We start from the raw sequence: 27,361 nt of genomic DNA on the forward strand, positions 1-27,361 counted from the left end.
TAGGAGGGGGGCGGGTAGGGAAAGAGTGGCAGTTTGCGTCACGACGTACGCAAAGACGTACGAAGCCGTCGCCAAGTAAGGGCAAAGACCTAACGACGCGGACTGAGAGCTAGGAGGAGATGGACTGGACCAATTTTTGGCTGGGATGGGGGGAGAAAGGAGAACTAAAGGGAGAAAAGGAAAATAAGGAAAGGATGAACTTGGATATATTGTGGCTGTACGGCGGAGCGTGGTCTAGAGTTTGAAGTTTAAGGAAGGCTCGAGCCTACCCTCGACCTGGGACTGATGCTCCCACAGGTCCGTCCGGTGGTTTGGTACGGCCTGGCCCACCGGACCTGCCAGAGCTCAGTCGGCCGCAGCTCAGCTGGGCTCCCGGCGCCGCCTCCTCCCAGCCTGCGGTAGGCTGCCGGGCTTCTGTGGGTGGGGGAAGGCTGGACTGATGCAGCGTGAGTGTAGAGAATGGAGACGCTGACTCCTGGCGCGGGAGACTGGGGGAAGGGGTTGGCTCCCCAGGGGCAGGGATGGGGTGGGGTGGGCGGGGTGCGACGTTGCTAGGAGACGAGCCTGTGTGACCCCCCCCCCGCCCCCGCAGCCTCGCGAGGGCGGCTCGGTGTCACCGCCGCTGGCCTCGGCAACTTGCTAAGGGAAGCGGCTCGAGGGCCAGGAAGGGGAGCCCTGGTTTAGGAACGCTGAAATGCTGGTTTGGGGCCCATCTGAGACTTCTCAATCCTTTGGATTCCCGAATGTAAATGGGAGATTAGTAGGGGCAAATCCGGGGGCGAGAGGCGTCTAGCTGAGGAAGGTTGACACAGACGAGTCCCCTACACGATACTGAGATTTTCTAAGATAATGAGAACCAGCTTCTTAAATCCCTTGGTCCGCCAAAGGCGTTGCTCCGTGACTTTTTATTCGAGTCCGGGAGAAAGTTAAAAAGTAAATCAGTAAGATATCAGCAAGTGAGAAATGCCCCAAAGGTAGTAGTATCAGGTGAAGTGGTAGAAGATGTGGGGAGGGCCACTCTAAATCGGATAAGTCTGTTCAGAGGAGGCCAGGTTTACAGAAATCCGAGAAAAGAGGGAAGCTAGGGAATGAGCTTTCTAGGTGGAGAAATGAACCAACGGGAAGGGGTCTGAGGAAGGAAATGGCGAGAAGGCCATGTGCTTGCAGTAGAAAGGAAAGAGCCAGAGCCAGAGTGGTCTGTGATGGAGAAGTGGCAGGGCCTGATCAAGCATAGCCTTTTAGCTCAAGGTGAGGGTTTAGCTGTTTTTTAAATGGAGGGTTTTAAGAAGGAGTGACCAGATCTGATTTACATTTTTAGAAAATCATTCTTGGCTACTGGATAGAGAAGGGTAGACGTAGTCAGACCTGCTAGGAGGCTGTTGCAGTAGGGCCAAGGGGGAGGTGACAGTAGTGTTGTATTCATGGTGGAAATGGAGAGAATTAAATTTGGAATGTACTCTGAAAGTCGAGCTTGCAGGACTTGCTGCCAAATTGGATGTGAAGTGTATGGGAAAGGAAGGAACCAAGGATGACTCCGCAGAGAAAATAGTTTGGAAGGCGCTACTATTATTTTGAACATACTAGTTTTGATAAGTCTATTAATGGTCCAAGTAAAGATGTTGAGAAGTTAAATATACAAGTCAAGGGAAAACTGAGAGATAATAAATGTAGCAGTTTATTCCTGGATCACCTAAGAAGAGGGTGCAGATAAAGAGGAAGGCCTCTAAACTCCGTGGGGCTCTTTACATGTAGAGATGATCCAGAGAAGGAAAAGCCAGCAGAGGAGACTCTTCATACACACAAAGCCTCCAAGATAGAAGGAGGCCCCGTAATATCCTTGAATAATGGGACCCACCCTCATAATCATCAAGACTCATCCTCAGAGGCCTGGCTCAGATCTCTTTCCTCCTTTCCTCTGCCAGCTGTCAGTGCTTTTGGACTGCTGCTTAGGTGATTTGTGTTCATTATAGCAAACCTTACTTTGCTTATTAATTGTTTATAGGTCTGACTACCCTGTGAACGATTTCTTCTTTGTGCCCTGCTGACTCCTATTTCAGAGCCTTGCCCATGAACCCAACATATAGGAACACTGTGTCTATAATATATCGACCATGGACTTCAACAGCTTCTGACAAAGGGGCATTTGTCCCCGCTGTTGCTGCCACCTCCACCACTAGATATGGTTGATTTCATAAACTCTACAAAGGGTATCAGAAGAATAATCAGAAGGCCTGGGTTTCAGTCTTGCATCTCTACTGACCAACAGAATGGCCTTGAATAAGACCCTTTGCTTTGAGTTTAGGGGTTGGCCTAGATTACAGATTACAAACTGGCAAGACAGATATTGCCTACAAATGTAGTTTGGCCCACAGATTGATTTAAATTATTTTTTAAAATTTACTTGCCAGGGGCTTCCCTGGTGGCGCAGTGGTTGGGAGTCCGCCTGCCGATGCAGGGGACATGGGTTCATGCCCCGGTCCGGGAAGATCCCACATGCCGCGGCAGCGGCTGGGCCCGTGAGCCATGGCCGCTGAGCCTGCGCGGCCGGAGCCTGTGCTCCACAATGGGAGAGGCCACAGCAGTGAGAGGCCCGCGTATCGAAAAAAAAAAAAAAAAAAAAAAAAAAAAAATTTACTTGCCAAATTAAAAAATCTGATTTTCAGCTTCATTTGAAAAATGAGACAATCTGGCAACACCAGCTTGAGGTTCCTACAGAGCAACAGTCAGCTGGAGCCAATGAGATTCTTCTCCCTTCTTCTACCAGCCTAACCCCTGTGGGCATTTGATTTGCAATTTTTTGGTCTAGAGCTCTGCTGTCCATATGTAGCCACAAGCTACATGTAGCTATTTAAATTTAAATGAAATAAAATTTTAAATGCAGTTCCTCAGATGTACTAACCGTATTTCAGGTGCCCAGTGCCAGTGGCTACCCTGTTGGACAGCGAAGATATAGAATATTTCCATCATTGAAGAACATTCTGTTGGTCATTGTTGGACTGGAGAAACTCGAAGGTACTCTGGTTGCTAATCATTCTGCACACTAAAGATGGACAGTCATTGCTCCTACTCTAAAGGAACTTTGTCTAGTAAAGAGCTCCCGTGCTTCTGCAGGTGGGGAAAGTTGCTTATTCAATAGGTGGAGGGTACTTGGAAACTGTCGTGAAGGCGGAGACCCCCGGTGCAGGGTGAGGGTTATATATCAGGTGGTTGGATCAAGGGTTAGGTGTATCTAATGTTATAACCAGAGCCCTTTTGTCTGCTTCTTAATCCAGTTTCTTAGGAAATTATCACAAAGAAGGGGTTTGAATGTTTTAATTTAAATGTTTTGTGTTCTCTTGACTTCCCTAGTTCCTATGAAGGGTTCACATCCTGAGTAGTTACGAACGAATGACTGGGGTTGATCTTCAAGCATTGACCAACTTTTCACCCATTGCCAGCACATACACACGACACTCCAAACACACACCTCCTACTTCTGGTAACTTGTTCTCACTACCTCTTATTGACCCTTCCCTTGTCTTTGTCTCTTAAAATATGATGATAAGGAAACAGTTGCTTCCATTTCTTTTGAATTGAGGGGGCAAATTGCTGTACATCTCTTGGATACAAGAGCCTGATTGGCGTTCCCCTTACAAGTATAATCTTGTGTGGGCTCCTGTGCTGATATATTTAGGATGAATATATGTGCCTTACATGATCTTATTTGGGAGAGTTTAGAAATCTTTCAGACATAAATATTTTTGGTTTTTCCCTGTCTTCTGAAGATTTCCCATGTTACGGGGCCTAACCTAATTTATTTTCCTTTAGATAAAAATATGATATACCCTTTCCTCCCTGACCCGTATCTCTGACATACCATTGTCAATTTCTGTGTAAAAAGATGCTGTTTCAGAGAATAGCCACCGTATGATTAAGTACACCACACAAGCATATCCTGAGATATACAAAACAGTGTGTGGCATTACACTTCCCCTTTTGGATTCTGGTAACCAAACACTGAATCCAGGTCAGGAAACAAGTCCATGGGGCGTGTGTGGGGTGGGGAGATGGGGGCACTTGGTTTAGCTTGAAGGTTATTCAATTTAGGTAAGATGATACTGTATAGGATACGGGAATACATCAGAAAGTAAGGAAGGATAACAGATCTAGGAGAAAAGTGCACCGAAGGATAAGCAAGGAGTAAGAGATAAAGGAAGAAAAATAGGAAGGGAAGCTTGCTCTGCCCTTGGTGTTGGCACCTGCAGTGTATTTCCAGTAAGAAGTCTGCTCTGTGGTCTGAAGATAAGCGATGCCTCGGGCAGGGTTATTTACTCATACTGAAGAACAATAGCTCTTTACTGTGCAGGGATTATTAATGATCAGAGGGAAACAGCTTTAGGAAAATCCATTACTGCCACAAAGCGATAATTTCGCCAGCAGGCAGCAAAGTTTAGCAGAGATAAAAGAGGCCTCACTGTTCCTCCTTTATTTCCTCCTTTTCAGGTAACATTTGCCTTTGTTAACTTCCAATGCTAAGTGATTTACATGGATTATTATGAACAATCCTTAAAACAACTCTTTGAAGAAGGTTCTGTTGTTTCCCCATTTTAAGAAACCGAGGCTCAGGAAGATTAATATCTTGCCTGATGTGGTGAAGTCAGGATTCAAACCCAGATCATTCCAGAGCCCATTAGTTCATTGTTTGTATTATATCTCCTGTCCTTTACATCTGTGGAAAAATTTTGAATGCCTAAAATCAAGTAGTCATTCTCTATTCTGCTATCTGGGGCATGAAAATCTGTTTGCTTTGACATTATAAGAATGCTTCAGTTCCCTGGAGGTTTTCCAAATGACAAAAGCTTTAAATTATAATTTTTTAGGTTGGTTTTGAACCCTCATCACTTGGTTGCAATGGACCTTATTCCCCCAAAGGATTGTTTTTAAGAAAAAAAATATCAAAAACTCATTTTTCTATATGTTTGATTCTAAGCTTCCTGGAAATACAGTATATCATTTCAGTCCTGTGGACAAACCCTAAGTGGCCTTAAGAGAACTTAAGAGCGAGGGTTATGTAACAGCTGTGTATACTGCCCTAGATGGAAGTGAGAAGACTGCCTTGCTAAATAACACTTAATCTTCAATTCTCACCCTGACACCCACAGTACCACTCTTGAAAACATCATTGTGAGGGTTAATTAGTAATTTTTAATGCTCTAGGGTCTTCTGTTGCGAAACCTGATCCAAATACCACTGCATATATCTCAGGATGAGAATGGTAATTACTGGTGATTATTCTGTGTGGGTAATTTTTTTCTTCTAACAGATGTATTTCAAGCTCCAACTCTGGGCCAGGCCTAGGAGTGTAATGGATGAGACAGGGTCCCAACCTGCTTCTCTCTCTCCCTCCCAAAACACACACAGTGGAGGAAGAACCATAAGTCAAACAGAAAATTACAATAGAGTAGAATGAACATTATGATAGGGGTATACACCAGAGCAGGGACGCTGACCCAGTGTGAAGAAGGCACCCCGTGAAAAGTGATGAAAGCCAAAGGATGAGAGTCAGCAGTTAAGCAAAAAAAGAATATTGCAGTTGTATAGGTTGGGGCCTTCCATTTGGCAAAAAGAAGGAGTCCCAGATCTAAGAAGATAGGGCAGCAGGACACGGGATAGGTCACCACTGGTACATGGTGAACACATACGATAGATTTCACTGGGTGAGTTTCATCATCACCCTCCCCCAAAATCATAAAGTAGTTGGGAGAGAAATTTGACTACATTATATTCATTGGTTATGATTTTATAAATTTACACCTAAGGACAGATCTTGAAAGAATGGAGTCTCCTTCCACCTGGGGTTTGAAAGTCAGTTAATTTCCCTTGCCTTTTCTGTCCCTTGTTTGTACTGCAACACTTTTTCTTCAGTAGAAGGCAAAGCCTCATGGGAGTGCAGCATTTGGAATTTTGACATTCCTGAGACCAGAGTCATACTTCTATAAATTTCATCTGAGGAAAGGGAATTTTCATCTCTGCTTTTAAACTTCTAAGTGTTCATGCAGTGATGCTCTTTCCAAAGGTGAAAGAAACTGTTCCAAAGGTGGGGAAAAGGGTGAAGTGGATAAAGCCCCTAGTCCTGGCAAATCTTCCTGTAGGTCTCCTGCAAAACTAGATCTAGACATGCCAAGTATATAGACCCTTTCACTGTATTTTCATTCTCCACAGCAAGTGGAAGAGTGAGTGGGTGGTGCGTTTTTTTTTTTTCCCCCTAGGAAATTGATCACTGCCTGTTTGGAGTCCCCATTACTGACTCCAAAATAAAAACAGGGAAAAGCTTTCAGTCAGGGAAATAATCATTTAGCTTTTTTGGCTCTTAATCCCAGTTCTCCTGTCAGTTAAGTAGCATTAGGCAAGACTCTTCACCATCTGCAAGACTGGTAGAATCACAAGTATCTATGATACAGTTTGAAATCCAGCATGTTTTTAAAAATGTAAATCAGACCATGATACTCTTACTTGCTTAAAACCTACCGATGTCTTCCTTTTGCTCTTAGACTACAAATCAAACTCCTTTCCAAGGCCTACTCTCTCAGCCTGTGCTGGATCCTGTCCACCTGTGGTCCCACTTCCCCGATAGGCTCTCAACTGTATTAACACTGAGGTTGGTTCCCACCTCATAGCCTTTGTTCCTGCTGTTCTTTCTTCCTGCATCACCTTCCCCTGAACTCTTCCCATTAACAGGTTCCTGAACACCATTCAAGACTCAGCTCAAACGTCACTGACCACCCAAAATAAAATAACCCCCACCTCTGCTCATTCATATATTACTGTTTCATTCCTTGAGAGCACATATAACCAAAATTATACAAAAATATATACAAAAATTTTTCTTGTATATCATCTGCCTCTGCCACTAGGATATAAGCTCTAGGAGGACGGGGACCGTGGCTGCATGTTTATCACTGTATGCCTAGCCTGGCACATGGGCACTGAATAAATGTTGGATGGATGGATAGATGCTTGGGAGGAAAGAGTAAGACCTGCAGGGTGGTAGCACTGTAATGAGTGCTGGTATCTCTTATGTGATGTCGGCTCCTTTGGAGTGTCAGGGACAGGGTTGCCGCAGGGAGCAGAAGAGCACAGCAGTCCAGTTAAGTGCACAGCCTCCTCTAAAGGTGCTGGTGTGTAACATCATTACTGAGGAAGGACAGTTGCAGGGGAGGGGCAGATGGTATATGGAAAACCTTATAAAAGGGTAATTGCAATTCAGTCAGGGTGCAGAAAGATTGGTCTTTTGCTCTTTGTAGGAAGGGAATAGAATTTAGTTCCCATTGTCACAACTGGCTAAGCTCTTTAAAGCAATCAGCAGACATTCAACCACATTTACTGAGATTGAGCAGCCTATTTAGTGATTAAAAGTTGGGGCTCTGACTCCACACTATCTGGTTTTGAATCCTGGCTCCACCTCTTCCTTGCCATGTGACCTTGCTCAAGTTACTTAACCTCTTTTGGCATCAGGTACCTCCTTTGTAAAACAGGATAATGTAGTATTTACCTTATAGAACTGTGCCAATTATGGGAGTTAATATATGTATGTAAAGTACCTAGGAAGCCTAGCACAGAGGAAGTGCAAAATAAATGTAGCTGTTACTGTTATTATTATCATTCTTATCCTTATTATTATTCCTTTAATGAGCAAAATGCGGTCCCTGCCCTCCAGGAATTCAGAGACTCTGGGAAGAAAAAGACAGTGAAACTGCAAAAGAACAATAGCTGGATGTGATAGAAGCAGAGAAAAAGGTGCTCCAGAAAAGCCTGAGAATAAACTGGTGTCTACAAGTTGAGGTGGCCAGCAGAAGACAGGCATTCTAAGTGAAAGTTTCAGCAGAACAAACACCACAGCAGGGTGCCTTATAGCTACAGTTCCCAGACTCAGGTTTCTGGGGACTCCACATCACAATTTCTGCTATTATTTACCTATGTTTTTTTGTTTTGTTTTGTTTTGTTTTTTTGGCCACACTGCACAGCATGCCGGATCTTACCCCGACCAGGGATTGAACCCCATGCCCCTGCAGTGGGAGCACAGTCTTAAGCACTGGACACCAGGGAAGTCCTACCTATGTTTTAAACCAGCTTAAAAGTTTCCGTAATATGTTTAAAGGTAGCTCTATATCACTACAAATAGAAATCACTTTAAATCATGTGTTTGTTGGGCTATTAAAACACATTAAGGGAATCACACTAAGAAAATAAATATTTTCTTGTACATCAAAAATTACCTCCCCAACCAGTCTTTGGGACACTTGCTTTAAGGGAAACTTCTGACTATGACCTGAAGCCAAAATGTACTAGCAGCAATATTTGTCAGCCCTTTTTTTTTTTTTTTTTTTTTTTTTTTTTTTTTTTTTTTGCGGTACGCGGGCCTCTCACCGTCGTGGCCTCTCCCGCTGCGGAGCACAGACTCCAGACGCGCAGGCTCAGCGGCCATGGCCCACGGGCCCAGCCGCTCCGCGGCACGTGGGATCTTCCCGGACCGGGGCACGAACCCGTATCCCCTGCATCGGCAGGCGGACTCTCAACCACTGCGCCACCAGGGAAGCCCTGTCAGCCCTTTTTTAATGGTAGGCTGCACATGGTAGGTGCTCGGTAATGAGTTTTATCCTGGCACTGTGTTTATGCATGAAATACGATTTGAAGAAAAGAGCCCAGTTTCCAGTCACAATTCCTCCCAGGCACACTTCCTATCTCTTATCTTTCCTCATTCTGGGATTTGAGGGTTAAGGAAGTGAAAAGCAGAATTTGAAGAAATATCAGTCTCAGAATAAAAGTTAGAAAACCTTAACTGTAAAAATTCTCTAAGAGCTGACTTCACAGGCAGTTGAGACTGAAGTTCAGTTGTGGTCCTCTAAACAATTTCATATTCCTGATGTCAACCATGGGAGAATCCCAGCAGACCCCACTGCATCAGGTCAACCCCTGAGACTAGGGAAGAAGAAGAAGGGCTGACTCGGCCTTTCATCAATAGTGAGAGGTCATTGATAGTTTTAGAGGAATAAATGTTGGTTTCAAGCCATCATACCATAGGGAGGAAGACCCTCAGGGAAAAGTCACGTTTCCTAAACAAGTTGCTTCCTGGGAATAAAGATATAAACCAAAAAGAAGAGAGTTTTTTAACATTTTTAAAATTTATATGGCTGATTTTGTTTCTAGAATCACAAGCTTTGTAACAACCACTTGCGAATAGTACATAATGGAGAGCACAGCTTTAGACTGTGGAAATCTTTTGGACTGAAACACAGTCCGGATCACCTGATGTTGGAGAGGAAGACATCACTTATTTTCCTTTCAGGATTAGTTTTCAAAACACTTAAACGTTAAAGGGCTTTGAAAATGGTCTTATTAAATACCAATTGTTAGTTCTGCTTGTTACCTTAAATACCATACTTGCAGGGCGTGTGTATCAGCTTATGGTACATGATCAGTTATAGTTTGAAGCTGTGGTTCAGACAGTAGTAAAAACAAAGAAATGAAAGTCAGACTTTGGAGAAGGTTGCTGCTGTTTTAATATGCCATACCGCCTTCACTTTCCTTCTTAAGTGTCATGCAGTCAAGGAAGTTTCATCTGTTAATGACAGGGAAGTGAAGCAGTCATTAATAGAGGTTAGTCGAAGACTCTGTTCCTCACAGGAACTGACTCCTGTATTTTCATATGAAACCATGGAGTTTTAGGGAGAGCCAGAAACTCAGAAACCTGTTTCCTTACCAGGAAGAACATCATCAATTCATGCGAGTTTTCATTACAGTTATAGCCACAACGCATGATGATCTCTTCCGGTTTGTATGAATTCCTTTCAAGCATTTTTTCCTGTGAGGTATAATGGATATCAGAATGGATATCAGGTATGTCCTTTTAACTTTTGAATTGGGTGAAGTAGTGATTTCAAGCTTTTCATCAAATGGTTAAGCCTTGGTTCATTCCTCATTGCTTAAGAAAGGTCACCAGGGTCAGGATGAGTAAGAGGTGCAATCATACTCAAAAGAGACAGTCTCTCTAAGGTGAAGTCCTTGCAATTACTTAGAATTTCTAGATAAACACAGCTCCTTCCAGCTCCCATCTGCTTTCTTTAGCTGCCTAAATTCTCATAAGCTCAGGACCACCCTAAAGCATGCAGTCTCCATGTATTACCCCTGCCCCTTGGGTTGGAAATGGGTCTGTTCTCAAAGGGCAATGAGCAGCCTACTTCTCAACAGATGACCTGTTTGAGGAAAGCCCAGGACTCATAATGAGGTGTCCCAGTGCCTGGTCCTGCTACTCACTTGCTAAATCTGTCTTCCTTGTCTTCCCAGCCTGGTAATTTGTTAAGGGCAGTACAGTATTCATTCTCCTAAATTTGACTAATCACAATCCTCTAGTAGTGGGATTTTTTTTCATATCTTCTCTGAATTTCCTTTTTTTTAAATCAAGGTACACTTGATTTACGACATTATATTAGTTTCAGGTGTACAACATAATATATATATATATATCACATCTTCTTTATCCATTCATCTGTTGATGGACACTTAGGTTGCTTCCCTATCTTGTCTGTTGTAAATAATGCTGCTATGAACACTGGGTGCACTTATCTTTTTGAATTAGTGTTTTTTTTTCAGGTATGTACCCCAGGAGTGGAATTGCTGGATCATATGGTAATTCTATTTTTAGTTTTTTGAGGAACCTCCATACTGTTTTCCATAGTAGCTGCACCAAGTTGCATTCCCACCAGCAGTTCCCTTTTCTCCCTAGCCTACATTTGTTATTTATGTTCTTTTTGATGATAGCCATCTGACAGGTGTGAGGTGATATCTCATCATGGTTTTGATTTGCATCTCTCTGATGATTAGCGATGTTGAGCATCTTTTCATGTGACTGTTGGCCATGTCTGTGCCTTCTTTGGAAAAATGTCTATTCAGGTCTTCTGCCCATTTTTTAATCAGGTTGTTTTTTTGATGTTTAGTTGTATGAGCTGTTTATATATTTTGTATGTTAACCCCTTATTGGTCATATCATTTGTAAACATTTTCTCCGATTCAGTAGGTTGTCTTTTCATTTTGTCAATGGTTTCCTTTTCTGTGAAAAAGCTTATAAGTTTACTTAGGTCCCATTTGTTTAGTTTTGCTTTTGTTTCCTTTGTCTTAGAAGACAAGTCAAAAAAAACTTGCTACGATTTATGTCAAAGACTGTTCTGCCTATGATTTCTCCTAAGTGTTATGGTTTTCAGTTCTATATTTAGGCCTTTAATCCATTTTGAGTTTATTTTTATAAATGATATATGATGCTATTTTGATAACTGTAGCTTGGTAGTATAGTCTGAAGTCAAGGAGCATGAAGCCTCCAGCCCTGTTCTTTCTGAAGATGCTTTGGTTATTCAGAGTCTTTTGTGTTTCCATACAAATTTTAAAATTATTTGTTCTAGTTCTGTGAAAAATGCCATTGGTATTTTGACAGGGATTGCACTGAATCTGTAGATTGCCTTGGGTAGTATGGTCATTTTAACAATGTTAATTCTTCCAATCCAAGAACATGGTATATCTTTTCATCTGTTTGCATCCTCTTCAGTTTCTTTCATCAGTGCCTTATAGTTTTCTGAGTACAGGTCTTTTACCTCCTTGGTAGGTTTATTCTGAGATAGTTTATTCTTTTTGATATGATGCTAAATAGGATTGTTTCCTTGATTTCTCTTTCTGATAGTTTGTTGTTAGTATAGACAAGTGCAACAGATTTCTATATATTAATTTTGTATCCCACAACACTACTGAACTTATTGATGAGCTCCAGTAGTTTTCTGGTGGCATCTTTAGAATTTTTTATGTATGGTTTCATGCCATCTGCACACAGTGACAGTTGTACTTCTTCCTTTCCAATTTGGATTCCTTTTATTTCTTTTGCTTCTCTGATTGCTGTGGCTAGGACTTCCCAAACTATGTTGAATTAAAAAATTGGTGAGAGTGGGCTGCTTTCATCACTGAGTATGTTACCTGTAGGTTTGTCATATATGACCTTTATTATTTTGAGGGATGTCCCCTCTATGCTTACTTTCTGGGGATTTTTTATCATAAATAGATGTTAAATTTTTTTTTTTCACTTTTTTTTTTTTGGCCATGCCATGCAGCATGCAGGATGTTAGCTCCCTGACCAGGGATCGAACCCATGCCCCCATGCTTCCACTGTGGAAGCATGGAGTCTTAACCACTGGACCACGAGGGAAGTCCCAAATGCACGTTGAATTTTGTCAAAAGCTTTTTCTGCATCTATTGAGATGATCCTGTGATTTTTAATTTTTAATTTGTTGACATGGTGTATCACATTGACTGATTTGCAGATATTGAAATCCCACTTAGTCATGGTGTATGATCCTTTTGGTGTCTTGTTGGATTCGGTTTGCTAATAATTTGTTGAGGATTTTTGCATCTACATTCATCAGTGACATTGGCCTGTAATTATCTTTTTTTGTGATATCTTTGTCTGTTTTTGATATCAGGGTGATGCTGGCCTCATAGAATAAGTTCAGAAATGTTCCTTCCTGTGGAATTTTTTGGAATAGTTTGAGAAGGATAGGTGTCAACTCTTCTCTAAATGTTTGGTAGATTTCACCTGTGAAGCCCTCTGGTCCTGGATTTTTGTTTACTGGGAATTTTTAAATTACTGATTCAATTTCATTACTGGTAATTGGCCTGTTCATACTTTTTCTTTTTTTGAATTTTATTTATCTTTTTTATACAGCAGGTTCTTATTAGTTATCTATTTTATACGTATTAGTGTATAGATGTCAATCCCAATCTCCCAATTCATCCCACCACCACCACCCTCCTCTGCCGCTTTCCCCCCTTGGTGTCCACGTTTGTTCTCTACATATGTGTCTTTATTTCTGCCTTGCAAACTGGTTCATCTGTACCATTTTTCTGGATTCCACAAATACGTGTTAATATACAACATTTGTTTTTCTTTTTCTGACTGACTTCACTCAATATCACAGTCTCTAGGTCCATCCACATCTCTACAAATGACCCAATTTCGTTCCTTTTTATGGCTGAGTAATATTCCATTGTATATATGTACGACATCTTCTTTATCCATTTATCTGTCAGTGGATATTTAGGTTGCTTCCATGACCTGGCTATTGTAAATAGGGCTGCAGTGAACATTGGAGTGCATGTGTCTTTTTGAATTATGGTTTTCTCTGGGTATATGCCCAGTAGTGGGATTGTTGGGTCATATGGTAATTCTATTTTTAGTGGGGTTTTTTTTGAAGAAACTACAATTATTTTTACTGAAAAATGTTAAAGTGAAATATTATATTTATTGCCTTATTTTTTTTAACATCTTTATTGGAGTATAATTGCTTTACAATGTTGTGTTAGTTTCTGTTGTACAACACAGTGAATCAGCTATACGTATACATATATCCCCATATCCCCTCCCTCTTGTGTCTCCCTCCCACCCTCCCTATCCCACCCCTCTAGGTGGTCACAAAGCACCGAGCTGATCTCCCTGTACTATGCAGCTGCTTCCCACTAGCTATTTTACATTTGGCAGTGTATATATGTCAGTGCCACCCTCTCACTTCGTCCCAGCTTACCCTTCCCCCCCTCCCTGTGTCCTCAAGTCCATTCTCTACGTCTGCATCTTTATTCCTGTCCTGCCCCTACGTTCTTCAGAACCTTTTTTTTTTTTTTTTAGATTCCATATATATGTTAGCATACGGTATTTGTCTTTCTCTTTCTAACTTACTTCATTCTGTATGACAGACTCTAGGTCCATCCACCTCACTACAGATAGTTCAATTTTGTTTCTTTTTATAGCTGAGTAATATTCCATTGTGTATATGTGCCATATCCATTCATCTGTTGATGGACACTTAGGTTCTTCCATGTCCTGGCTATTGTAAATAGAGCTGCAGTGAACATTGTGGTACATGACTCTTTTTGAATTATGGTTTTCTCTGGTATATGCCCAGTAGTGGGATTGCTGGGTCATATGATAATACTATTTTTAGTTTTCTAAGGAACCTCCATACTGTTCTCCATAGTGGCTGTATCAATTTACATTCCCACCAACAGTTCAAGAGGGTTCCCTTTTCTCCACATCCTCTCCAGCATTTGTTTGTAGATTTTCTGATGATGCCCATTCTAACCAGTGTGAGGTGATACCTCATTATAGTTTTGATTTGCATTTCCCTAATAATTAGTGATGTTCAGCAGCTTTTCATATGCCTGTTGACTATCTGTATGTCTTCTTTGGAGAAATGTCTGTTTAGGTCTTCTGCCCATTTTTTGATTGGGTTATTTGCATTTTTAATATTGAGCTGCATGAGCTGTTTATATATTTTGGAGATTAATCCTTTGCAAATATTTTCTCCCATCCTGAGGGTTGTCTTTTTGTATTGTTTATAGTTTCCTTTGCTGTGCAAAAGCTTTTAAGTTTCATTAGGTCCCATTTGTTTATTTTTGGTTTTGTTCTCATTACTGTAGGAGGTGGGTCAAAAAAGATCTTGCCGTGATTTATGTCAGAGTGTCCTGACTGTTTTCCTCTAAGAGTTTTTAGCGTCTGGTCTTATATTTAACTCTTTAATCCATTTTGAGTTTATTTTTGTGTGTGGTGTTAGGGACTGTTTTAATTTCATTCTTTTACATGTAGCCATCCAGTTTTCCCAACACCACTTATTGAAGAGACTGTCTTCTCTCCATTGTATATCCTTGCCTCCTTCATCATAGATTAGTTTACCATAGGTGCGTGGGTTTATCTCTGAGCTTTCTATCCTGTTCCTGTTCTATATTTCTGTTTTTGTGCCAGTACCATATTGTCTCAATGACTGTAGCTTTGTAGTATAGTCTGAAGTCAGGGAGTCTGATTCCTACAACTCTGTTTTTTTCCCTTAAGATTCCTTTGTCTATTCAGGGTCTTTTGTGTCTCCACACAAATTTTAAGATTTTTTTGTTCTAGTTCTGTAAAAAATGCCACTGGTAATTTCATAGGGATTGCATTGAAATCCTAGATTGCTTTGGGTAGCATATTCATTTTCTCAATATTGATTCTTCCAGTCCAAGAACATGGTATATCTCTTCATCTGTTTGTGTCATCTTTGATTTCTTTCATCAATGTCTTATAGTTTCCTGAGTACAGGTCTTTTGCCTCCTTAGGTAGATTTATTCCTAGGTGTTTTATTCTTTTTGTTGCAATGGTGAATGGGATTGTTTTCTTAATTTCTCTTTCTGATTTTTCATTGTTAGTGTATAGGAATGCAAGAGATTTCTGTGCATTAAGTTTGTATGATGCAACTTTACCAAATTCATTGATTAGCTCTAGAAGTTTTCTGGTGGCGTCTTTAAGATTATATATGTATAGTATCATGTCATCTGCAAACAGTGACAGTTTTACTTCTTTACCAATTCATATTCCTTTTATTTCTTTTTCTTCTCTTATTGCCATGGCTGGGACTTCCAAAACTATGTTGAATAATAGTGGACATCCTTGACTTGTTTCTGATCTTAGAGGAAATGCTTTCAGTTTATCACCATTGAGAATGATGGTTGCTGTGGGTTTGTCATATATGGTCTTTATTATGTTGAGATAGGTTCCCTCTGTGCCCACTTTCTGGAGACTTTTATCATGAATCGGTGTTGAATTTTGTCAAATGCTTTTTCTGCATCTATTGAGATGATTATATGGTTTTTATTCTTCAATTTGTTAATATGGTGTATCACATTGATTGATTTGCATGTATTGAAGAATCCTTGCATCCCTGGGATAAATCCCATTTGATCATGGTGTATGATCCTTTTAATCATTGTTGTTGCATTCAGTTTGCTAGCATTTTGTTGAGGATTTTTGCATCTATATTCATCAGTGATATTGGTCTGTAATTTTCTTTTTTTGTAGTATCTTTGACTGGTTTTGGTCTCAGGGTGATGGTGGCCTTGTAGAATGAGTTTGGGAGTGTTCCTTCCTCTGCAATTTTTTGGAAGAGTTTGAGAAGGATGGGTGTGAGGTCTTCTCTAAATGTTTGATAAAATTCACCTGTGAAGCCATCTGGTCCTGGACTTTTGTTTGTTGGGAGATTTCTAATCACAGTTTCATTTTCATTACTTGTGATTGGTCTGTTCATTTTTTCTATTTCTTCCTGGTTCGGTCTTGGAAGGTATACCTTTCTAAGAATTTGTCCATTTCTTCCAGGTTGTCCACTTTATTTGCATAGAGTTGCTTGTAGTACTCTCTTATGATGCTTTGTATTTCTGCAGTGTCCATTGTAACTTCTCCTTTTTCATTTCTAATGTTATTGATTTGAGTCCTCTCCCTCATTTTCTTGATGAGTCTGGCTAAAGGTTTATCAATTTTGTGTTTTTTCTCAGAGAACCAGCTTTTAGTTTTATTGATCTTTGCTGTTGTTTTCTTTGCTTCTATTTCATTTATTTCTGCTCTGATCTTTACAATTTCTTTCCTTCCACTAACTTTGGGTTTTGTTTGTTTTACTTTCTCTGGTTCCTTTAGGTGTAAGGTTAGATCGTTTATTTGAGATTTTTCTTGTTTCTTGAGGTAGGATTGTACTGCTATAAACTTTCCTCTTAGAACTGCTTTTGTTGCATCCCGTAAGTTTTGGATCATTGTGTTTCGTTGTCATTTGTCTCTAGGCATTGTTTTGATTTCCTCTATGATTTCTTCAGTGATCTCTTGGTTATTTAATAATGTATTGTTTAGCCTCCACGTGTGTGTGTTTTTTACGTTTTATTTCCCTGTAATTTATTTCTAATCTCATAGCATTGTGGTCGGAAAAGATGCTTGATATGATTTCAATTTTCTTAAATTTACCAGGACTTGATTTGTGACCCAAAATGTGATCTATCCTGGAGAATGTTCCGTGTGCACTTGAGAAGAAAATGTAATCTGCTGTTTTTGGATGGAATGTCCTATAAGTATCAATTAAATCTATCTGGTCTATTGTGTCATTTAAAGCTTCTGTTTCCCTATTAATTTTCTGTCTGGACGATCTGTCCATTGGTGTAAATGAGGTGTTAAAGCCCCCCACTATTGTGTTACTGTCGATTTCCTCTTTTATGGCTGTTAACACTCGTATTGAGGTGCTCCGATGTTGGGTGCGTATATATCTATAATTGTTTTATCTTCTTCTTGGATTGATCCCTTGATCATTATGTAGTGTCCTTCCTTGTCTCTTGTAAGACTCTTTATTTTAAAGTCTATTTTGTCTGAGTATTGCTACTCCAGCTTTCTTTTGATTTCCATTTGCATGGAATATTTTTCCATCCCCTCACTTTCAGTCTGTATGTGTCCCTAGGTCTGAAGTGGGTCACTTGTAGACAGCATATATATGGGTCTTCTTTTTGTACCCAATCAGTGAGCCTGTGTCTTATTTATTTTTTTTTTTTGTGGTACACGGGCCTCTCACCGTTGTGGCCTCTCCCGTTGCGGAGCAGAGGCTCCGGACGCACAGGCTCAGTGGCCATGGCTCACGGGCTTAGCCGCTCCGCGGCATATGGGATCTTCCCGAACCGGGGCACGAACTCGTGTCCCCTGCATTGGCAAGCGGACTCTCAACCACAGCGCCACCAGGGAAGCCCCAACCCATGTCTTTTTGTTGGAGCATTTAATCCATTCACATGTAAGGTAATTATTGGTATGTATGTTCCTATTACCACTTTCTTAATTGTTTTAGGTTTTTTTTTGTAGGTCCTTTTCTTCCCTTGTGTTTCCCACTTAGAGAAGTTCCTTTAGCATTTGTTGTAGAGCTGGTTTGGTGGTTTTGAATTCTCTTAGCTTTTGCTTGTCTGTAAAGCTTTTGATTTCTCCATTGAATCTGAATGAGATCCTTGCCGGTAGAGTAATCTTGGTTGTATGTTCTTCCCTTTCATCACTTTAAATATATCGTGCCACTCCCTTCTGGCTTGTAGAGTTTCGTCTGAGCTGTTAACCTTATGGGAGTTCCCTTGTATGTTGTCATTTTTCCCTTAATAATTTTTCTTTAATTTTTGTCTATTTGATTATTACGTGTCTCGGCATATTTCTCCTTGGGTTTATCCTGTATGGGACTCTCTGCACTTCCTGGACTTGGGTGGCTATTTCCTTTCCCGTGTTAGGGAAGTTTTCAACTATAATCTCTTCAAATATTTCCTCGGGTCCTTTCCCTTTCTCTTTTCCTTCTGGGACCTCTATAATGCTAATGTTAGTGTGTTTAATGTTGTCCCAGAGGTCTCTTATGCTGTCTTCAGTTCTTTTAATTCTTTTTTCTTTATTCTGTTCTGCGGCAGTGAATTCCACCATTCTGTCTTCCAGGCCACTTATCTGTTCTTCTGCCTCAGCTGTTCTGCTATTGATTCCTTCTAGTCTATTTATTTTAATTTTTATTATTGTAATGTTCATCTCTGTTTGTTTGTTCTTTAATTCTTCTAGGTCTTTGTTAAACATTTCCTGCATCTTCTCGATCTCTGCCTCCATTCTGTTTCCAAGGTCCTGGATCATCTTCACTATCATTATTCTGAATTCTTTTTCTGGAAGGTTGCCTATCTCCACTTCATTTAGCTGTTTTTCTGGGGTTTTATCTTGTTCCTTCATCTGGTATATAGTCCTCTGCCTTTTCATTTTGTCTGTATTTCTGCGAATGTGGTTTACATCCCACAGGCTGCAGGATTGCAGATCTTCTTGCTTCTGCTGTCTGCCCTCTGGTGGATGAGGCTATCTAAGAGGCTTGTGCAATCTTCCTGATGCGAGGGACTAGTGGTGGGTACAGCTGGGTGTTGCTCTGGTGGGCAGAGCTCAGTAAAACTTTAATCTGCTTGTCTGCTGATGGGTGGGGCTGAGTTCCCTCCCTGTTGGTTGTTTGGCCTGAGGAGACCCAGCACTGGAGCCTACAGGCTCTTTGGTGGGGCTAATGGTGGACTCTGGGAGGGCTCACGCCAAGGAGTACTTCCCAGAACTTCCGCTGCTAATGTTCTTGTCCTTGGGGTGAGCCACAGCTGTCCCCCACCTCTGCAGGAGACCCTCCAACACAAGCAGGTAGGTCTGGTTCAGTCTCCTGTTGGGTCACTGCTCCTTTCCCCAGGTCCTGATGCTGATACTACATTGTGTGTGCCCTCCAAGAGTGGAGTCTCTTTTTCCCCCAGTCCTGTTGAAGTCCTGCAGTCAAATCCCAGAGGGGCCACAAGATCTTCAGTCATCAGAGAGATTTTCAGTTGTACTTATTATACAGTTCTTATGTGGACAAGGAAGTAGACCAACAATTTTGAGAAATATTTTCAACAAGGTTATGATGAACTAAAAAACAGTTTGCAACCTGACAAACTCTGGGTGGAATTGAGCCTGCAGATTCATTTTATGTTTGGTACTCACATTTTCAAAAATAAGGAATTACTGTCTTTTCTGAAGTTTCATATTTTAAAAATCTCGACTGCCACCTATTGTTAAGCTATCAGGAAATCTGGCACCCTTAGGCCCTCAATTCTACGTGACAGCAGCTGGCTGGGGCAGAGTAGCAACTGTCCCCTTTCAAGGGGTACATCTTCTCTAGTTGGCCACTGTCCCCACCCAGCCGGTTTCCCTCATTTTGTTACCTGCCAGGCTCCAGAGGCACTTGAGTTTGCAATCCCTGCATTAAACTCAAGTTCACACTTAACTAGAAAATTCAGTTATTCAAAATGTGGCTTCTCCTATGCACTCAGGTTAGTGATGTAATTTTACCAGAATATACACTAAAAGCATCATTCCTAAGATATTCTGGCAAAGAATATACTGGTTTAAAGAACACTAAATGTGCATTTTGGTTTTGTCATGTTCATAAAAGTGGCCATCACGGCAAACAGCAAGGTTGAGCAACCTTTAACCATGGGATGACGTACAAGGCCATCTAGGAGACTGCTGGTATTCATAATTAACACCGTTCTGGTAATGCTAGCAAACAGATCTGTTCAGAAAGAGCAGTTATTTCTAGACTAATTAAAGAGCTTGATTTTTAAAAATGTACAGCTGCCTCCCTGCCTACGGTCAAATTGAATTTTTATGCAAATTTTTCCTCTTCTATTTTGGTGGGTCGGAAGATGACAACGGCAACACGACAAGAAGTTCTTGGCCTCTACCGCAGAATTTTCAGGCTTGCGAGGAAATGGCAGGCTGCATCAGGGCAGATGGAAGACACCATTAAAGAAAAACAGTACATATTAAATGAAGCCAGAACACTGTTTCAGAAAAACAAAAATGTAAGTAGGTTCTAGCTGGAGATTGCAAGGAGGAGAGCAATTTCTTGTGGTGCTTGTTCATTTCTTTTCTGTCCTAAAGTTGAGAGGACTGAGCTGCACAGGTCAGAGTGACAGAGTGTGGAGCAGGAAGGGGCAGAGGCACAGCCTAGCTGGCTTGCCCAGCCACTGAAAAGCAGAGCCCAGCCCGGGCTTCTCTCTTCACTCTGCAGGTCTCAGTCCAGCGGGTAAGTGGCTCAGCATCTTCAGAAGACCCCATGAGCCAGGTGACCTGAGTCAGGCCAGTGAGAATTTTCAGGGTAGGATAGGTTCCTCACACACTGTGCCTGTTGTCAGCCACTCCCACAGGAGGTGCGCAGTTAAATTTGGTTTCTTTTTCAATTCATAAGCTATTCAGAGCCTCCAAGTATAAACCCATTCAGAGGGAAGAGAATAGGTTTAAGATGGGGTTCCGTTCAAAACTTGGCTTTGAACTCAAGCCTCTTGGGCTAGCAGAGAGACTTTGCTCTTTGGGACCTCAAAATTGGGTAAAATAGTGCCTCCATTTGCTGGTTGAACCCAGACACCAGGGAGCCAAAAACCATTCCAAGAGGCTTGATTCGACAAACCATAAAGCATCTAGCTGTCAGCTCCTTAGGAAGACTGCCTGGCCCTAAGCATGGAAGGAGGCTTTCAGCTCCTGACTTTTCTTGCCTCTTTCTCATTGATCTCATGGATTCAGCACTGTCACTGTTCACTTCGTGAAACTTCCTGACAATTTACTCTCTTTACTTTTCCCTCTCTGACCCCGTCTCAGTCTCCTTTTCTGCCCTGTCTTCTTCACACACACTCCCACCAGCTGTAAGCGTCCTCTGAAGGTCAGCCCTCTGCACTGAGAGGCCCAGGCACCATGGTTCCAGATCCCATATCTTGACCTGTCATCAGCCACCTGCAGGAACTCACCACAAGTATAGTAGCCCAAAGCAGAACTCATCTTTCCACAAGAACACCTCCCCTTCCCAGCTTTCCCATTTCTGTCATAGCTCCTGCCACTATTTTGTGACCCATTGCTCTCATTCTTTCATTCAGCAAGTAGCTGAGTGTCTACCATGTTCCAAATACCAGACTAGACATCAGGGATATAACTGAGCAAAACCGAGACAGGGTCCCTGAAAGATGTTTCAGAGTTAGATAGAAATGTAAAATTACAGTTGGGGTAGTGCTACACAAGAAACCGTCTCAATCTACAATATCCTTCCCTTCTCATAATCCCTGAAGTCTCCCTGCTTTTAATACCAACCTGCTTGTGAACTTTTTCTGCTCTTACCATAGACCATGCATACCACATCAGAGTGTATGTACCCCCCAAGGTCCTGAAATAGTCCTTTGAGGAATAGAAGTAAAATATTGTAAGTGCTGTTTCTATTTATTTTTATCGCTCTTTTAAAAATGTCTATAATATATATATTCATAATGGAATTATTAATATATTTAATAAACTTATAAATACACATATGGGGCTCAGAAATTTTTTTTTTTTTTTGGCCACACTGTGTGGCTCATGGGATCTTAGTTCCCTGACCAGGGATTGAACCCAGGCCACAGCAGTGAAAGTGCCAAGTCCTAACCACTGGACCACCAGGGAATTCTCAGGGCTCAGAAATTTTTTATTGAAAGAAGTATATGATCAAAAATTTTGCAGACCACTGAGCTATACCTACTCCTAATTAGTTGGTGATATTCTCTTTTTTTTTTCTTGTTTGTTTCATTTATGTTGGTATGGTCTCCTTAACCAGATTGTCAGTTCCTTGAGCACATAGACAGTTTCTTATCCTTTTCTAGTATATCTCATGGGCCCTGCCTTGTGGTTGTCACTAAATTAATGAGCATTTACAAATACTTTGATTCAGTTGATCTTCTCCAGGAAGTCTTCCTCAAGTTCTCTGCCCTCACCCAACCCCATGATGGCCAGCTACTCTGCTATATAGGAATCTAGATAGCAGTCTGTAGCAGTCATTGCCCTTGTTGATTATATACCATTGTGTCAGAGTTGTTCTGCCAAGGTAATATCCTTGAGAGTTGAAGGCAGGGACCATGACCTCACAGTGTCTAGTCTGGTGCTGGGGATATCATAGTAGTATGTGCCCAGTAAACCTTTGCAGGTTCACTCACCTAACTACTGCCCAAGACCCTTTGGGTTTTCAGTTAAGGCAATAATAATCCTTCATTTGCCTCTGCTTGAATTGGCCCAATGTGGTGTGAGCCAGAGGGAGGTGGCGTATTTGCCAGTGGTGAAGCCTGCGTACCTAGAGCCTGTGCGCCGCAACAAGAGAAGCCACCACAATGAGAAGCCTGCATGCCTGAACGAAGAGTGGCCGCTGCTTGCCGCAGCTAGAGAAAGCCCGTGTGCAGCAACGGAGACCCAACACAGCCAAAAATAAATAAATTTATAAAATACTGGGACTTCCCTGGTGGCGCAGTGGTTGAGAGTCCACCTGCTGATGCAGGGGACACGGGTTCGTGCCCCAGTCCGGGAGGATCCCACATGCCGCGGAGCAGCTAGGCCCGTGAGCCATGGCCGCTGGGCCTGTGCGTCCGGAGCCTGTGCTCCGCAACGGGAGAGGCCACAACAGTGAGAGGCCCACGTACCACAAAAAAATAAATAAATAAAATAAAATACATACTTGTTTTACCATGTATTAGAAAGAAAACAGTATCAGATAATTTTGCAAGTACTGTGCTTAGAGAGCCCATTTAAAGAAAAGTTTAATATTAGTATAGGTAGTTGTGGATATGGCAGAATCATGCAGGCAGCCTCTGAATGACTGATTTGGAGAACTCTAACCCAGCTTGTTCAAATGGACAGCTGGAGCCCCAGGAGCCCTCAGCCCCCTTAACCACATCTTTATTAGGGGCTTCTTTCTTCCTAATCCCTCATGTAGACATAAGTAGTCTCTTGTAACCTCACTTGCTATAAGTGCTTAATAATAACCCAAAGGTATCTCATTAATTGGTCTAAATCCTAATGAGCAAATGAGAACATGGAAATCTACTCCCAAGGTGGACATCAGAGCAATAGTTTCTGAGAAATACAGAGGTCAGAAAGCTGAGCCTCTGTCCCAAGGGACTCAGCTGTGGTTCTTTCTATGTGTTGCAGTTTCTGGAACTTTACTCCAAGAGGTACCATAGGACAGAATGCCCTTGGAATTTCCAAGCCACGATGGCCCAGACTTCACTGTGGGTGTCATCTGGGGCTGATGCAATCCCAGCTCTGCTTTGAGGCCCACTTACAAACTCTTAGCAGAGGCATGTATGTGTTGACTCATTTTCCATCCTCGGAATGAAACGGTTTCTCCCCTTCTCCTACCTGGCTTTCTGTTTTTCAGAATGAACTTTTCATTCCTTTCCTTGAAATTGGACTACCACAATTTAACTGTTTTGAAATTTCAAATGTCATTTCTTTTCCTCACTAATGAGCAAGACAGTTTACAGTTCAAAATAGAAGGTGGATCATTCTCCAGTATCGTACTCGGGGTTTCTAGACAGCACTTGCTGATAATTGGGTTACTTGAAAGTAACTTGATCAACAAGGGGAGGATATGAAGAAGCACTGTTGTTCATTGTTGGTGGGAATATAATTTCTGGATTGTTCTTAGGAATGTAAATTGGTACAGCCTCTTAGAGGGTAATTTGAATCTACAGGGAATATCTGTGAGAATTAAAAAAGCATGAACCCTTTAACCTAGCAGTTCTCTCTCTAGGAAATGATCTTTCAAATATATTTGCATGTGAGCCAAAAAAATTTTTAGAGGGATCCACTGTTTATAATGGCAAAAGATTGGAAATAACCTAAATGTCCATCAGTAGAAGATTGGTTAAATTATAATACAGCCTTATGTTGGAATTTTGTGCAGCTGTTAAAAAGAATGGGGCAGCTCTGTATGTGTAAATACAGAAGGAGCTTCAAGTTGTTAGTGAAAAGGCAAGGTTCAGAACTTTCATTTTTATAAGAAGAAATGCTAAGTTTACAGAGGTATACTTATATATGCATAGAATATCCCTGGAAGAACAAACAAGAAACTTCTGATAATTGTTGTCTCTGAGAAGGGGAACTGGGAGACAGGAAGAAGAGGGAGACTTTGTTTTACATTATATCCTTTTGTATTATTTGAATTATTTTTACCATGTGCTTGTATTATCTACCTCAATAATTTTTAAAAGTTAAATCCACGGGAAATTTTATGCTAAATTGCTTTTGATTTTTAAAATTACCAATATTTAATTTAGTTGCTAATGAACTGAAAAAAGTTTAAGAAAATGTGTACCTATACTTTATGTAGCATTGGAAAGATGCTAACAATCTCACCTATTTTTTCCCTTTTAATAGCTTACAGACACAGACCTGATTAAACAGTGTATAGATGAGTGCACAGCCAGGATTGAAATTGGACTACATTACCAGATTCCTTATCCAAGGCCAGTAAGTGTGACTCCAGTTAACACGTGGTGTGTACTTATCCTTGTCAACCCAGTTATTTCCAAGAATGTGTACCAAGAGGGCTAGTGTTTGCTGAGAAGTCTAGAGCTACTGTAGCAGGCATGTTGGAAATAAGCTACCCTTGCGTGGCCACCAGCCCATCACAACAGACTAAAATGTCAATGAATGCCTGATTTCTCCTACTTGAACAACTTTCCCTTATATGGAAGGGAAAGCCAGCTCACATTTACATAGCTTTCTCTTCTGACTTTCACCTTTTTTATGGAAATATTTTTATTTTCCTTATTGTAAAACACAGGTTTATTGTTAATGAAAGAATAAAATTCAAATATTAAAGGAATGCATAAGGTAGAAAGTGAAAATTGTCAAAAATTCTCACCCTGTGGAAGTGACCACTATAACTGTTGAGTTGGACCATATGAAATTGCCAATATTCTACTCTTGACCTACAAAAACAGCAATTTTATATTGTATTTGCTCAGCCTAACAATTTGGTAATATATCCTTTTAGTCTTTTTTTCTATACTCACATACGTACATTTTCTTAAAGTATATGGGACCCTAGGCATACTGTTTATCGCCTATTTATTTTACTTCCTCTCTTTTGGATATCTTTTAAAATGGATGCATTGTATCCTATTGTAAGAATATGCCATAATTTAACCAGCACCCACCCTTTCACTAGACATTTATGTTGGTCCCAGTTTTCCACTATGCAAAGAACATCTTTGTGTATACACTTTTTTCCTCACCTTCTTTGGATTCTCATCTCACTGTGTGATCTGTGGTTTTTTCCTCCATGCAGGAAATATGGCAAAGAAGAGCACAAGCTTTGGAATCATACAGATCTGGGTTCAAATCCTGGTTCTATCACTTAGTGTATAATCTTGAGCAAGTTATTTAACCTGAACCTCCATTTTCTCGTCTGTGAATATTAGAATAATAATTCTGTATGAGATTATACTGAGGATTCATGTGTATAAGGACTATAAGGAATCATGAGTCAGTAAAGAGTTAGCACTTAGCAGAGAGCATGGTACTCAGTAAATCTTCAGTGAATATAAGCTGCTGCAATGAATATAATTCTTAATATTATTATTATTATTTCAGATTCATCTACCTCCTATGGGCCTTACCCCACTACGAGGCCGGGGACTTCGAAGCCAGGAGAAATTGAGGAAATTTTCCAAACCAGTATATCTCAAGTCTCATGATGAAGTTTCCTAACCCAGAAAGAAAGTTTTTTTCTGAGAATGATGAGCCAACTAGGTCTTAAATGTAAACCAGACAACAAAGCTCTTCTTGATTAGGAGCAAAAATCCAAATATCTTCTTAAAACCTTCAAAATACTGGGACTCACCCCATGATGTGTGCTCACACATCACTACAGTTTGTCAGGATCTTGCTGCCTGAGTGGACAACACTAACCCTAGAGGTCATGGACCTTATATCCTCACTGAAGCATCATCTGGAAACAAGATTAAGGCCTGTGGGCAGAAGACTGAAGGGTGACAAAGCTCTTCAAGGGAGTGCCGATCACCGGACATGCCAGCTGATATGAAGAAATTAGCCAGTTGCTGGAAGTTCTCATGGCTACTATAAAACTATATACCACCCCTCAGAATATTTTTAGGCTTTTTTTTTTCAAGTTATAGATTTGCTTAAAAGTGAGTTTTTTGTGTGTGCTTTGTTGTCTTTTGACACTTCCAGTTTCCACATAAACTCCCCTTAAAAAGCGCATCATTGGATCAATCATGGTTTTTCACTGAAATTTTATATGAGACCCATCTCTGCCCCAGACATACACATACACAAAAGTTCTTGTCTTAGGTAAATGCATATGTTTAGTTTATCTTAAAGCCTATAATTACTTTGGATACACTTAGGATCTGAAAGGCTCACTAGAAACTCATACTGCATTCGTTATGAGAATTTTACATTAACATAATTAGGAAGTACAAGAGCTAAGCTGGCTTTCAAATTATATCCAGACTGAAATGGGACAAGTAGAGATCAAGACGTAAAGGACTTACACCCCTGCATGTGTGGATACAGGTGAGATTCCCATGGCAGTTCATTTGTATGTCAGCGTCCTTCCCTCTTACCTCCAGAAGCGCTGGGTAATCACCAATAAAGAAAAATCTCTAGTGATTTTGGTCTCTCTCTGCTGTTTTCCAGAATGGCCTTGTGATCCTCAAAAGCAGCAGTTGATAACTTCCTGCCCACACCTAGATTTAGGATTCATACAGATTGTCTAATTTTAAATATGTATATTTCAATTTCAAAACCCGTTCCTGTGAGCAGGAACATACCTTTTCATGCTCAGGATAAGTAAGTATTACAGGGTTTGGCAGTGACATGGAGAGCAAATATCCTACTGTGTCAGTAGAGATATAGCATGTACATATTTAACACAAATGCAGCTATAGGCCTTTGATGGAGAGAGAGAAATGCACATGTGCTGGCAGGCATGTCGGCCCCTCCATGGCCATTCGGTGAGCACATACCCCAGCCTCGCTTCAATTAGGAGACATCGGTCTGCTATTCCATCAGTCACTCTCCTATCTGATCTCATTGTGGAAGCATTTCCCTACCAAGAGGTGGTTCTGATGTTTAAAGGTAAGTATTTCTAAAGCAATATAAGGCCTGTGAACTCAAGCCAACTGCTTT

The 27,361-nt window shown here is 41.0% G+C and overlaps 1 protein-coding gene across 5 annotated transcripts; it reads left to right on the plus strand.

Annotated features, from left to right (window-relative positions):
- Positions 1 to 63: 63 nt before the first annotated feature.
- LYRM1 (LYR motif containing 1) lies at positions 64 to 26,842 on the plus strand. 5 transcript variants are annotated; one of them, XM_032606825.1, is made up of 6 exons: positions 130 to 398; positions 2,910 to 3,012; positions 10,630 to 10,665; positions 20,059 to 20,217; positions 24,581 to 24,673; positions 25,802 to 26,842. In XM_032606825.1, the coding sequence occupies exons 3-6, from the start codon at positions 10,663 to 10,665 to the stop codon at positions 25,916 to 25,918; spliced, it is 372 nt and encodes a 123-aa protein (XP_032462716.1). In that variant the 5' UTR covers positions 130 to 398; positions 2,910 to 3,012; positions 10,630 to 10,662; the 3' UTR covers positions 25,919 to 26,842. The 5 variants fall into 5 exon arrangements, with proteins under 5 accessions (XP_032462717.1, XP_032462716.1, XP_032462718.1 ...); XM_032606826.1 differs by lacking the exon at positions 10,630 to 10,665 and having other exon boundaries at positions 64 to 398; XM_032606827.1 differs by lacking the exons at positions 2,910 to 3,012; positions 10,630 to 10,665.
- Positions 26,843 to 27,361: the final 519 nt, after the last annotated feature.

This window comes from Phocoena sinus, chromosome 15, assembly GCF_008692025.1.
Source record: "Phocoena sinus isolate mPhoSin1 chromosome 15, mPhoSin1.pri, whole genome shotgun sequence".
NCBI classification, from domain to species: Eukaryota; Metazoa; Chordata; class Mammalia; order Artiodactyla; family Phocoenidae; genus Phocoena; species Phocoena sinus.

Coding starts and splice junctions, on each gene's coding strand:
- LYRM1 (XM_032606824.1), top strand. CDS start 18,812: ATGGGTGGGGCTGAGTTCCCTCCCTGTTGGTTGTTTGGCCTGAGGAGA. Junction 19,022..20,058: donor AGACCCTCCAACACAAGCAG/GTAGGTCTGGTT, acceptor GTGGGTCGGAAG/ATGACAACGGCAACACGACA. Junction 20,218..24,580: donor TGTTTCAGAAAAACAAAAAT/GTAAGTAGGTTC, acceptor CCCTTTTAATAG/CTTACAGACACAGACCTGAT.